This window comes from Manis javanica, chromosome X (assembly GCF_040802235.1).
Source record: "Manis javanica isolate MJ-LG chromosome X, MJ_LKY, whole genome shotgun sequence".
NCBI classification, from domain to species: Eukaryota; Metazoa; Chordata; class Mammalia; order Pholidota; family Manidae; genus Manis; species Manis javanica.
Window position 1 is genome coordinate 136,411,040 of NC_133174.1, and position 13,322 is coordinate 136,424,361.

The window sequence follows — 13,322 nt, forward strand, 5'->3', positions numbered from 1 at the left end:
GGAGCATTGTAGTATATAACCTTTCTGGAAAATATTTCTCCACCAATTTTTTGCCCTAGTTTCCAGCTGGCAGAATCATGTACCTGGGTCTTGTCATTATGAAGCTAGAGCACTGTAGGATCCTGGGCACTGCAATGGAATTTGAAATATTGATACCATCAGCCTAGAAAATATATTCACATCTCACTAAAAGTACACATCTCATGTGGTTTGCAAGTGAGCCCTTTTTTCTTGTTTGGGATACTTAGTACCCACTTCCCCCAGTTGTGAATACCTTGTCTTCACCATAATCCCTAAGATGTATATTTGTTTGGGCTCAGCTGGTGGGGACCCTGTATAATTGCGGCTTCCTGTTGACATACCTCTCGGACGTGGAGATTCCCCAGTTTTTTGGATGACCACAAATGTAATTTGCTTAACCTCAGAAGGCATTTGAGTCATCTGCTTTTACAAATTCTTTTCATTCTAAATTCTGCCTTCTTTAGAATTGCTAAATTTCCCAAATTCTCTGCATGACAAATGCCTCCACCTAACAAATTCCTCTTAATGACAAAATCAAACAGCCTGACCTTATTACCACCAGCCTGTTTGTCATTATCACAGATCCTTCTAGTTCTTGGAGAAATGCCTAAGTTTGTTCCCATTTCTTTCTTCGTCAGTTTTCAAGTGGCTCCGTGTGCATTTGTAATACAACATTGCCATTCCATATACAGGAGTCAGTGTTGAATAAGGCTGTCTGCACTCAGCTATCTTATTGCTGGAGGCCATGATCAGACTTTTCCTCTTGACGTCAAAGAGCGAGCTCAAACGAGCTCCCCAAGTATGAGGAAAGTGTGTTCCCCTCTTCTTCTCGTACTTGCACTTGACCTCCTTTAATTTAGCATTGATGAGAAGGGAGTCTATTAGCTGGAAGGCAAACTTTTCAGGCAGATAGCATTACAGGATTAAAGATCCAGTATTTCCTTTGCTGTCATTCAAAAATAACAGGTGTAGGAAATTCTGTCTAAAACAGCTGGGCTTTTTGACTTAAAGGGCTTCTGTATAGAAGATTTAAGATGTCAACTTTAAATATGACATTGATAGTCTGAGGCAAAGAATGGGAGTGAATTCTTATATAAACTGTCTTTTTTTTCCTGCCTGTTTATTAATGGTCTTTGTGATTTATAGTAAATGCTGGGGAGGATTTTCAGGCCCATTTGTCATGGGAAGGGAACACCATCTTGTTCTTAATGTGAGTGTGTGTCATAATTAGCAATGCACGTGAGCTAGGAGATTTAGTTCTTTCTTTTGTGGAAGTCCTTCAACCTCATATTTAATCCCAAATTGATTGAATATTTTTCTTCCTTGAGGAAATTAATTATGCCACTAGAAAAACCATCAACTAGAGAGGGAGTTAATATCGGGCACAATGTAGACCGGGCTGGTTAATGTATCAAAATGATATGATGAGAGTAGCTCACATTTCACACAAATCAGAATAATAGAATCATCATTTTAATTAAAAATAGGAAGATCTGTGTGTATGTAACCCTCATTTTCAGTAAGAGTCACACCGTTGATTTCTTCTGCTCATGCACATATGTGCACTGTGTGACCCATCGATGGCTGTTGCTTTAAATAGCAATCACATTAAACCTATCCATGAAGGTAAGTTGCATTTTGTCAATAGAACTGAAGCTGAAGAAAGAGTCAGGCACTGTGATGGGCCAGCATCAATTCAACCAGTTGGAAGGCTACAAATCCACCATCAGGCAACCTATTTGCTTAATTATTTTCATCAAATTAACTTATAATTCAGGATGTTTGGCTGTTGGGTAGGTTGGCCTAAGTATTGACTTCTGTTGAGAGTCAGCAATATATAGACAGTTCATAGTTAAGTATTGTTCTTTACCAGTTGACTTTGTACCAATTTTCTATTCATTATGAGGCCATTTGGAGTATTTTTTCTTAACAAGAAAATGATATACAAGTTATCATGCTGGTCACCCTAGGACTGTACAATCTGGCACCTGCCATCAAGAAATGTACAATTTAGTTATAGGCAAAAGGTTAGCACAATGAAAGAATTTGAAAATAAAAGTGATAAATTGTGATGCAGTTAGTGAAAAGAAATAAGAACAGGGAGGTATCTGTGAGAATTAAAGTCACTGGAGAAAACCTTATGTTACTTGAATTTAAGCTTAGACCATAAAGATTTAACCAAGCCGAAGACGTGGGGGAAGTGTCATTCTAGACAAAACAGATGGGATCAGCAAAGGCAGTGTGTGAGAGCCGGGAACAGGGAGGAGACAAAAGTGGCAGGTGTGTTGGGAACAGAGGGAAGTAAAAATGGCACTAATGTTGTGGTGATGGAGATGGATCCTGAAAACCTTATGGGGAAGAAAGCATCTTTCTGCGAGGAACTCATTGTGAATTCTGAAACCAAGAGCTCTCATGTTCTATATGGTCACTGGGAACAAGTACAAAAGAAGTCAAAGCTTTTAGGCCAACAGGGAACCAGGTCAAGGAGAATGAGGAGAGAAATCTGATTAGCAATGGAGAGTGGGCGGGCAGGATAGTGGTTGATGGCAGCAATTAAGAAAACCGTTTCAGTAGATCGAAGAGTTGCAAAGCCTGATTACTGGGCAGATAGACATTTCTGGCGCTGAGGAAGTGCAACCAGCATGTGTTGACCACATCGTGAAGAAGTTTCATGGTGGAGGACAGTCAGTGACTGTTTCCTGGTGAGGAACCTGTGGACTGGTCCTACCCAGAAGGGCTGTCCTAGCAGCTTCTCCTCCTCGCCATCATGTGTTCTGTAACTGCCTCTCCCTTGTGTTAGGGTTAGACACTGCAGTTTGGCAAACTGCAATTTTTGCCATTCACTTAGGTATTTTAATGCCTGTTTACAATATATTTTGGACATGATTGTGAAGACACGTTAAGGGAACCGTATAAGTTTTATTTTAGAAATTCTGTACGTGACATTGGATGACATTCATCAAGTGCCCTGCTATCCCATATACAGGATTTTTTTTGAGTATTACTTTTATAATTGACAAAACTTATTTTAAAAGCACACATAGCAATATTCATAAATGGAATATCACTGGAAGAATTGTTATGAAGCTGGTAGCATTGGAAAACTTGGGGAAACTGGGTGACATGACAGTAGAGGAACAGAAGATACACTTTGCATCATGCCCCTTTCTGTGTCTTTTGATTTTCCTACCATGTGTGTTGTCTATTTTAAAACAAAAACAAATTTTTGAAAATACACAATGATGTGTATACAAAGTATGGCTGTATGTGGGAAGAGTCATCAGCTGTGAGCTGTAAATCTTTTTCTCTAGCCTCGATGAGATTTGTCATTTGAATGAGTCAAATGTTTCCCCTAGCATAAAGAGTTGATGGTCTTCAGTGTTCCAACACCAAATTCTCGCAACCTGTCTCATTAGGTCCCTTGACGAAAGCATTTGGGATTAGTTTTGTATTCCTGTTGCCTTTGATCCAATTACAAGGATGGATTTTGTAGTGGATCCCTGATTCTTTCATTTCCTCAAGCTAGACTTGGTGTTTAGGAAGCAGTCGCAGTAGTCTGGTGAAAAACCCCCCTCAGATCCCAGCCACATGACCTTGGCTAAGAGGTCCTGGAGCTTCATGGGTAAAGTGGGGAGGATTCCTGCTCCATCTCTGTCCCCCTGCCCTCTGTTATTGTGGCAATCAAATGAGCTCACGGGAGTGCAAATGCCGGAACATTAACAAGCGCTCTGCATTTAAAAAGCATTTTGGTCTTGCTGATCCAGTGGTGGTGATATCACATTGGGACTCTAGGGACATAGACAGTGGGCAGTGGCTGCACCCAGGGATAGTTCTCCCGGAGATCTATAAGGAAGACTTCTTTCTGGCCTTGCTCTAGGGTATCTTAAGCACAACACCAAGCATTTTTCAGAGTGTATGTGTGATGGAGAAAGCCTCTGGTCTTAGAAGCTTACCCTCTAAATCAAGTGTCTGTGATATATCAGGTAACAAATCAGACATGAAGGGGAGCAGACAATACTGCTAAGGAGATTGGCATTGAGAGACATCAAAGAAGAAATGTAGTCGAAGGAGAGCCTGGAAGAGCCATGCACATTTCTCAAATTAGGAAGCAGCTCTAAGCATGATGGGCAACAGAAATAAGTCATCAAGCAAGGAAGAAGGCAGAAGCTTGTGCTGAGCTGCCCTGAGCCTGTCTGCAGCCTTCTAGGGAGTTCAGCCTGCCCACTGCCCGGGCGCCTGACAGGCCGTTGGGCCCCCTCTCCAGACCAGGTTTGTAGACACAGTAAGGAGATTCCATAGAGCAGCTTCCAGGCTTAAGTCACCCATTCCAACTACATACTCTGCTCCACCTAGAATTGGTGACTGTTATAATTCTTTATTGGAAAGCTTTGACCTTGTTATAGATTCCTGGCATCTGGCCGTCCCTGGGTTCCATAAGAATGCGAGCTGCCAATCATTCATTCTCTGCTTTGGTGGAAACCAGCGCTCAGGGGAGTCAGTGTTCAGGTCCACTTGCTTGCCCTTATTCTTTTCCTTGCTCCCAGTTCTTAAAGTGGACTTTAAGGGCAAAAACATTTGGCTATATATGATTTTTCCACCTGTTTAGCTGTTTGATTGAAACAGCACTGATTGACAGCAGAAGAGTCAGTGTGTCTTCCAATTATTTCCAGGAAAATTTCAATATTGGTTTATTCCCCCAAATGTAAATTGTGATACTCTCAAGACGTAAATGGCCCCTGATTTCCAGAAAAATGTCAATATTGGTTTGTCCTCCAGATGCAAATTGTGATGCTCTCCAGACACGAACAGCCCCTTACCCAGCACCGGGCAGCCCTGCTGGGCACAGGCCAGCAGCTCCGCAGCACTGCCTTGCCTCCCACCATGCGGCGGCTGGTCCAGGTGCCTTGTGTCCCTCATTCCTGTGAACCTGCACATTGAAGGTTGTCCCGCAGCGTCCTTAACTATTTTTCAACTTGGTGTTGTTTGGTACTAAGTCGCAGTATACTCAGCTGTAAAATGGAAGTAAGAGTGTCTAGTTCAGGGGTCTGTTGGGAGGATGACAGGAGCAGGTGCGGGGGAAGTGCTGAACCTGGTGCCTGGCGTACAGGCCACACACCCATGTAGCAGTTGGGACCAGTGCGACCATCATGGAGTATGCTCCTGGGGCCAGCCGTGGCCACATGCAGTCTCACACCACCCTGACCGTCAGCGAGGACAGTGGCTAGCCTCCTTTGACCCTCACAGTGACCCATAGGACCCATCGAGAAGCACTTATAAGCCCAGGTGATGTATTAACCCCACTTTACAGATAAGGAAACTGAAATCCTTATGTTAAGTGCTTAGCCTAAAGTCCCACTATAATGAAGTGTCCCAGGCAACCTCCATTGGCTATCATCTGGCTTCCGTTCCCATGCACTTCTCACTGTGCTAGAACTGCCTCTGTAAAGCCAGTGGGGGACATGTAGCTATATAGATACGTGAAATGCACTGAAAATGGGAGGAAGGGTAGAGGCAGGAAAAGAAGGCAAGGGCCTGGGTCTGGTCAGTCCACACAAAGGGTAATCTGGCTGATTGATAGCCGGTCAAATGTAATTATGAAAAGCCATTGCCAAAAGCACTCAACACTGTGGCCTCGGAGAGGAAGTGGGTGTCAGGCAAGTGAGAGGAAATGGGCGCTAACTGTTGGTGACGGGAAGATGAGAGGAGCCGCTCGTTTCCAGTTATCACGAACGTTCCAAAGGGTTGACTTGCAGCTTCTCTGGAAGACCGAACCTCCTTTGGGGCCCGCTGTTGTGGCAGTGGTCTACTAGCACCTTCCTGACCCCCAGAGACCCTGTGATTACATCGGGGCCGCTGAGATTATCCAGGATCATCTCCCCATTCCAAGATCCCGAATTCAGCCATATCTGCAAAGTCCCTTTGGCCACGGGATGCGCTGTCTTCACAGGTTCCAGGATTAGGATGTGGACATTTCTGGGGAGTCGTCATTTTGCCAGCCACAGATCTCTTCAGTCAGTCAGAACTTTAAAGAGTGTCATGAATGGCAACTTGCCCATGAAGAGGAGTGTGAGTGGATAGGTGTACATCTCCTTAGTACTCTTTACAAATACATTGAGCAGACTCCATTTCAAACACCAGGACAAATGTCCAGTGTACACACATTGTGCAAAGATCATCTCCTCGAAGCCAGAGATTCACTATGTGCTCATCAATACTATCAGTGTCTTAACACAGAACATACCTCATGCAGCATGGCTTGTGGCAATACGGGGATATGAAGGTTTTTACTTTCAAACTGTGTTTGGGGGTCATCCCAGGGAGGAGAATAAGCTGCTAGGGGACACCCTCTCCCTACTCTCTGCCCCATCCCTTGTTCCCACCAAAGCAACTCGGCTTTTCTCTGCTTGAGGCATTGTGCTGCTGCATACACCTTCTACTGAACAATGGAGCCAAATGGATTTTCTGGGATGGGTGAGGTAGATTTCAAAACTACTGCCTCAGATGAAAACAGATTCCTCCCATCCCCTGGCTGAGACAGGTTTGAGGTTCAGAGTGTCTGCCTCTAGTGGCCTAACGTGGTGAGGCAGATACATTGTTCCAGTCTGGAACCGGAAGTTCAGAAAGGCAAAGGAGGAAGAGAGAGGTAAAGCTCAGCTCTAAGTGTTGATTCCTTTGCCCCAAGGCCATCCCTTTACAACTTAATGATGAAATCAAATATGGAAGCATTTCAAATTATCTAGTAGACAGACATTTGATCTCTGTAAAGCTGAAAAAGGGTCATATTGATGAGATTAGTACAAAAGTCTCAACTCAAGACAAAGGTTTAGTATGGACTCGCCCATCAAGTATCTCACGCTGCATGTCTTGGACAAGGTCTGGGCCTTCTGAAATATGTGGCCAAAATCAATACCCTGTGGACTTGCTTTTCAAATCTTTCCCATGAACCTTTTCCACCACAAAGTCATTACCCACTCTGGAGCCCTTCCTTTTTGATGCCCACACAGCTTGATGGAGCAGAATGGCCAATTAATCATCCCTGTTTATCCCCTGAGAAAGTTGTTTACAGCTGAATTAGGGTTAGAGTCAGACAACACTGATACAGATGTTTGGCTCTCTAGGGGCTGTTAATCTGAATTAGTGAAAAGTCTGATTTACAAAATAGCCCTCAAGAACTGCAGCTTTAATCCTCTAAGATTCCTACAAAAGCTCCATACCTGACAAAGTGTGCCCAAGTGCAGGTCATTTTAGACCTGCCTTTAGGGAGCAGATTGGATTGTGAAAGTGTCTCCTCACCCATTTTTCCCTAAGGTCCATGAGCAGTCTTCCCTAAAATTGCCTGTACACTTTGGTTGCCTAAGGATCATGATCTGTGAATTGGAAGACACCTAAAAGATTGTCCAACCCCACTTTGGACCCACAGTAGGAAACGCTCTACCACAGTCTTTATTGCTGGCTATCTGGTCACCTAACAGTATCAAGCTCACTGGCCTAAAAAGTGGCAGCTTCTTTCTGTAGCCAACTGAAGATTTTTCAGCCTCTCCTGATGTCGGGGTGAAATTTTCCTGCTAGATCTCTAACTATGGGTCTTACTTTTACAGGGGAAGGCCCTCAGAACATGCCCACCCTCTTTCCCACAGGCTGGGCCTTCCAGTTTTCTGAAGGCTGTCATCACCTGAACCCCTGTCCTCTGTACCCCAGCGTGCTCTCCAGGCAGTGGCATCCCACTTCGTTCATATGGCTTCTAGACTCCCTATCTTAAGGTGTCACAAACTGATCCCTTTATTGCAGAACAGGCCTGGTCAGTATAAGCGTAGAGAGACTGTCATGTCTAGAGATTAAGGTGCCTGGACCACCACTTAAAACCTATCTTTTTCCCAGTCCTCTGCAGCCTTACACACCAGGGCTGGTCCTGTCTGGAGAAGGCATCTTAAATGCCCCCCACCCTCTCTCCCACTGGGCTGCTCTTCGGTCCCTTTCCCAGCCCTGGATTTTCCCACCAGGGTCACTGGCTTGCTAAGCCAACTTCTTTGCCCTCAATCTGCTCCATGACCATGAGGACCTACTAACTGGGGTTGGGATTAAAATGAGGCTTCACTGCAGTCAGTGCAGACGGCTCACTCTGATGAACACAAGAGCAAAATCTGATCTTTGAACAGGTTGAGCAGTTAACTTTGAAGTTGTCACCAACATGGGTCCTTGGAGAAGTTATATTTCATTGGGGTGAAGTCATAGAGTACACTTTTAATATTTACAGACTATGGGGTAGATGGCTTAGTATATTGAATGTTAATGATTTTTAGTATCACACATTATCTTTGTTGGAACCACTAGCATTCTTTTTAAAAGCAGTTTATTAAAATGTGAGAGTAAATGGTGCATGGGAAATAATTCTAATACAATTTGGTGAGTGAAGAATGTGTAAATTGCACATTAGTCCGTCGTCTCCTAGGCAGAATCAAGTATTTCATAGACTAGCTTTACTGAGAGCCACTTTAATATACATTTGGAAAATAAATTAGCGACATATGAAAATAAATGTAGCAGAAGTGGGCATTTCACTAGCTGAACAGCTAACAGGTTTAAGTAAGAGCTGAAAGTAAAATAGTGTGATGATTTGCCAATGGGAAAGTTCCGCAGTGGATTCTATGCAGGAACGTGGCCCCAGGCCAATCATTCTGATATCAGTGTTTGTCCTGCTTTATTTTGGTTTTATACTCAATTTTTGCCCCTGGAAGTGGTCCCAGCTGGGTGCAAGGTGAGCCCACAGGAAGTGAGGGTCAAATTCAGATGTGTGGCTTCCATTCTTCAGCGAGCTGGCTGCAGGCAGATTCTCCAGCACCACCAGGAAGAGTAAGCAGGTAGTAGAGGCAGAGGGAGGTAGTGCGGAGAGCAATTTTGCTTCCATTTTAAACAACTGTTACCCCACTGCGCAAATGCTGGCCCTCCCTGTTCCCAACTGCACAACCATCTGGAGAAAGCCAGTGCTTCTCACTAAGATGCTGAAGCCCTTCACCGCCACTTGAGTCCTCACAGTGTCCTCTCCCTCAAGTTCCCCTTTCCTCTCACCCCCAAGTATCTCTGTCCAGCAGTGTGGGTGGCAAAGCTGATGTTTTTTCTATACTACTTTCTCGTAAGTGGTCATTGTCAACGTTGACTGCCCGTGGGTTCCTTCCTGAGAACACAGCAATGGCTTTAGCTTAGAAGTCTTAGGGAAAATAATTTCAGGTCTCATTCCATTGGTTCTCAGTCAAGGTTACTCCAAGATTTGCAAGAGCCTTTATTTCCTACCTATGTATACATGCAGTCATAATCAATTTTTTTGTATATGGTTTCTGTCCCTGTCCACGATCCCTTTATCATGATTTTGAAGTTCAAGTTGTTCTGATCACTGTGATTTTCAGTAACTCTGAGACAAACTCATTTCATGACAAAACATGACCTTAACTGATGTGCAGATATTTATTTAAAGTCTTTATTCCTCTTACTGTGAATGTTACTGCAGCAATATTAATAAGTTTTATTAAGGGATGCTTCCCCAGATCCCACTGGGGGTATTATATATCTACATGGTATAGTCACCATATTCCTTTTCTTAAGTTAAAAAAATCTGAATATCGAAATTCATCTGCCCTTCAAAGGGCTTTGGATAAGGAACACATGTATACAAACACACTCATGTTTCCTATTAAGTCTGTAAATCTTTGTTTTGATTTAGCTGAGGAATAAGTTGATTCTGGTAAATAAAGCATCTGTGCTTTTTGTATTGTCACCTCAATGCATTCGGTTTTGAGGAAATAATCCCTGGGATTGTTTTGTTTTTTACAGCACTTGCTTAAAAATCATCCAGTAAACAGAAACTCTATCCAGAAATATTCTAAAGTAAATCTAGACTCTAGTTTGGCAACATTAGGATGACCAGAGTCTTATGAGAAGCCAGAAATTAATTCATAGGAATGAAAGAAACTAGATCTCTCTCAAGCTGCCAGCCAGTGGTCTCGGTATTGCAGATGCTCTGTGCTGTATTTGAAACTTTACTTGGGGGAAATTAAGGCCAAGTTAGCACAGTCTCTGGATTAGTCTCATTAAAGATGTTGCCTCAGCCCTCATTTAGTAACTGAAGACAAAAGCAATTGATTAGATTTAGAGGGTACTTTGCATAAACATGGCATCATTGCTGACATTAAGGAGAGATCTGCAAAAGAATATAGGGAAATGAGAGAACTGGGTTGTAACCCCTATCCTCCACTGTTGGACATGCAGTGTGCACACGCATGTACATGCACACACATGGGCATAGACGCACACAGCCATACACACACATGCACAGACACATGTGGATGTATGTGCATACACACACACACACACACATTTTCCCTGGAGATGTAATCCCCTATTTCTTCTGCTTCTCCTTATCTTTTGGTGTATTTGACAGAGCAATGTACTTGCAGATAGCATTTACTTAGCAGATAGTCTTTTAAAATGAGCTGTTGCTATGTGAAAGAAAATACCTCCCTGGGAGATGAAGGGGGCAGTCTTCAGGGACACAAGGCATATGTAATGAAAAGGCTTTCTACGTTGAGTAGTGACTGATGAGAAGCCCATGCTGGCTTAAAAGGGGCCCTATTCCTACCCAGACAGCAGCTAAGTATGGCTCCAGCTCAGCATGCAAGAGCTGGAGGTAATGTTGGAGGAATAGGCTCTGCTGAGGGTGTGGGGCAGGGGGCAGGCAAGGAATAGGACTCTGAGCTTCCAGAGTCTTGGGCAGAGGGGTCCTTGGGTCCTCTTCCTCCAGTTTGAAGGAGGGACCACAGGACCAGGTGCCCTCCAGGGCCACGACTAGGCTCCCCTGACTAAGCTGCAGGGGAAGAGCCAGACAAGGAGCAGGCAGTATAAGAGGCATCGAGGTCCAGATGGGCAGGTGGGCAGATGGAGGCCTCCCCAGCCCAGCCCTCACCATGATTAGACTTTTCTCCAAAGAGGGGACGGGGCTGAGGGGGCACAGGAAGATGAGGAGCCTCCCACTAGTTTAGAACCCCATTTCTGAGCAAAGCAGAGCAAAACTCAGACCAAAGGCACAATGAGCAAAAGGTAGAAAGGCAATGACACGCCCCAGCTGCAGAGGCCGACTTGCTAAGGGGCACAGAGAGCAGACGGTTAGGAAGGAAGAGTATTGATGATCAATAAAGGCAGAGTGGCAAATAGTGTCAATTTTCAAATGCTTTGCTTGGTCAGCTTTACAAATCTGAAATCAATCATTCAAGATGGCTGGTCCTTTATGATCAGACCTTCTGGTAAGAGTTTCCCAAAGTATCTACAAAAATTATGGTGGAGGAGACCAAGAAGTGCATCGCCCATTCCTGCATTCACACAGTCCCCACGGGCGGCCGCGGTGCTGGGCACAGGGCACCCGGGAGTGAGTGCTTTACACAGCCCGCCCTCTGAGGGAGCAGGACGCCGCATTCTGGTCTCACCCGAGAGGCTGGCACCGGAAGGCAGGGGCAGGCCCCTCCCCACTCTGGACCTCAGCTTCCTCCTCTCAAACTGAGGATTGAACTCACCCCTCCCTCAGAGAAAGGATACACTGTGTGTGCAGCTAAGATCAGAGCCCCTCGCCAAACTGGGGGTTTCTGAATAAGATGGCAACAGAAAATGAAAAATTTTCTTAACCAAAAAAAAAATAATAATGCGACCATTAATTAAGATTCTCAGGCTGTGTGCCTGTGCAGGCACACAACCTTGGCTTGAAGTTTTCACGTGGAGTGGGGAGGCCAGGCCTTCCCAGCAGGACAGTCAGTGTGATGGAATCCGAGGAGCTGGGACACCCGCCAACCTGGTGCTAATGAAACATCCAACCGTGGGCCACTCCCTGGGCCTCCTGGGCCGCATATTTCCTGTCTCTAAAATGGGACGGTAGGCGCTACTCTGGCTGTGCGTTACAGACCGCAGGTCTTTATGCTGAACTGGGCTCTTTTCCAGCTGGTTCAAGACCGGGTTTCGTTTTTCCTTCAGCGCCCTCGTGGCCACCCCCCGGGCCCCACCGGTATTGCAGGCCAGCGGGGGCTCGGGCAGCTCCAGCGACTCCGAGAGCAGCTCCGAGTCAGACTCCGACACCGAAAGCAGCAGCACGGACAGCGAGTCCAACGAGGCGCCCCGGGTGGCCACTCCGGAGGTGAGGCAAGGGCCCGGGTCCCAGCCACGATGTGCCTGTCATGAGGCAATGGCCTGAACACACACACACAGTTCCAGTAAAGTGATGATGTTAGCACAATAAATACTTCCGAGAGGTATTTAGCATTTCTCATCCACTGAAGTAGGTATTCACACAGTCCCTAACAGACAGGCATTTCTGGCTGTGTAACCGGTTTGCTGTGTGACTCACTTAGCCCCTCTGAGCCTCAAGCTTCCTCCTGTGTAAAGTGGGAATAGTCATACGTGGGCCAGGAAATCCTCTTGGCAGAAAAGCAGTGAAGCCAGTCAGGAGCCACTCCTGATGCTGGGGACTCAACCCCTTACTCTAGGGGGAAGCAATGGGCTGCCATTTGGCAAGTAAGACCCAAGAAGTGGGATGGTTGGACGGTCCTGCGGTTTTGTTTGCTTTTTCTTTTAATTTCAATTTGCATCCTTCCAGTGTGTTTGATAATAATGCATGGAAACATTTAACACATAAACACCAAAATTATCATTTTGGCATGAAAAATGTGCCCTTCCCTTCCCATCGTCTGAGTCTAAGAGAGCTCCTCATTTCTCCTGAGCCTGCACATTGTGCAGCAGGCAGATCCCACCATGGCTCTTTACACGCTGGTGTTTCAGGAATCAGAAAAGAATGCTAGGAGGAGATACAGTAGTAATCTTACTGCTATTAATAATAGCTCACACACTGCTTGGACACAGACCGTGCACGGGGTATGGTGAGATGCTCTTGACCTGCATTTTCTCATTTCACCCTTACAATAACCCTCAGGGGTCCTTGCTATTACTATACCCACTTTAAAGGTGAGACAATAAGGTTCTGCAAGGCTTAAGAAAGAATTTTCCCAAGATGTCAGAGGCATGGAAACAAGGCTCAGTGTGTTAGCAGAGCTGGTGCCCCCAGCCCAGAGCCACGCCGCCAGCCGGAGCAGCTGAGAGCGTTTGCCCAACCCTCCCCTGCCCCTGTCCTGTCTGGGTTGGAATCCCAGCTGCTCAGGTATCCTGAATTCTGTCACCTTCTATTGGTTGGTGCCAAGCCTCAGCTGATAGCTTTCAAAAGAAGAGCAGTTCTAATGAAAATGATGGCTCTTTGAATTCAACAGACAGAGTAA

General features: G+C 45.2%; 1 protein-coding gene across 4 annotated transcripts in view; it reads left to right on the plus strand.

Annotated features, from left to right (window-relative positions):
- The window catches only part of AFF2 (ALF transcription elongation factor 2), a 438,865-nt gene that overhangs the window by 392,429 nt on the left and 33,114 nt on the right, over positions 1-13,322 (plus strand). For all 4 annotated transcript variants that reach the window (XM_017639874.3, XM_017639876.3, XM_017639875.3 and 1 more), the window contains one exon: positions 12,031-12,190. In XM_017639874.3, the coding sequence (XP_017495363.2) occupies positions 12,031-12,190 (160 nt within the window). The remainder of the gene's footprint in view (positions 1-12,030; positions 12,191-13,322) is intronic.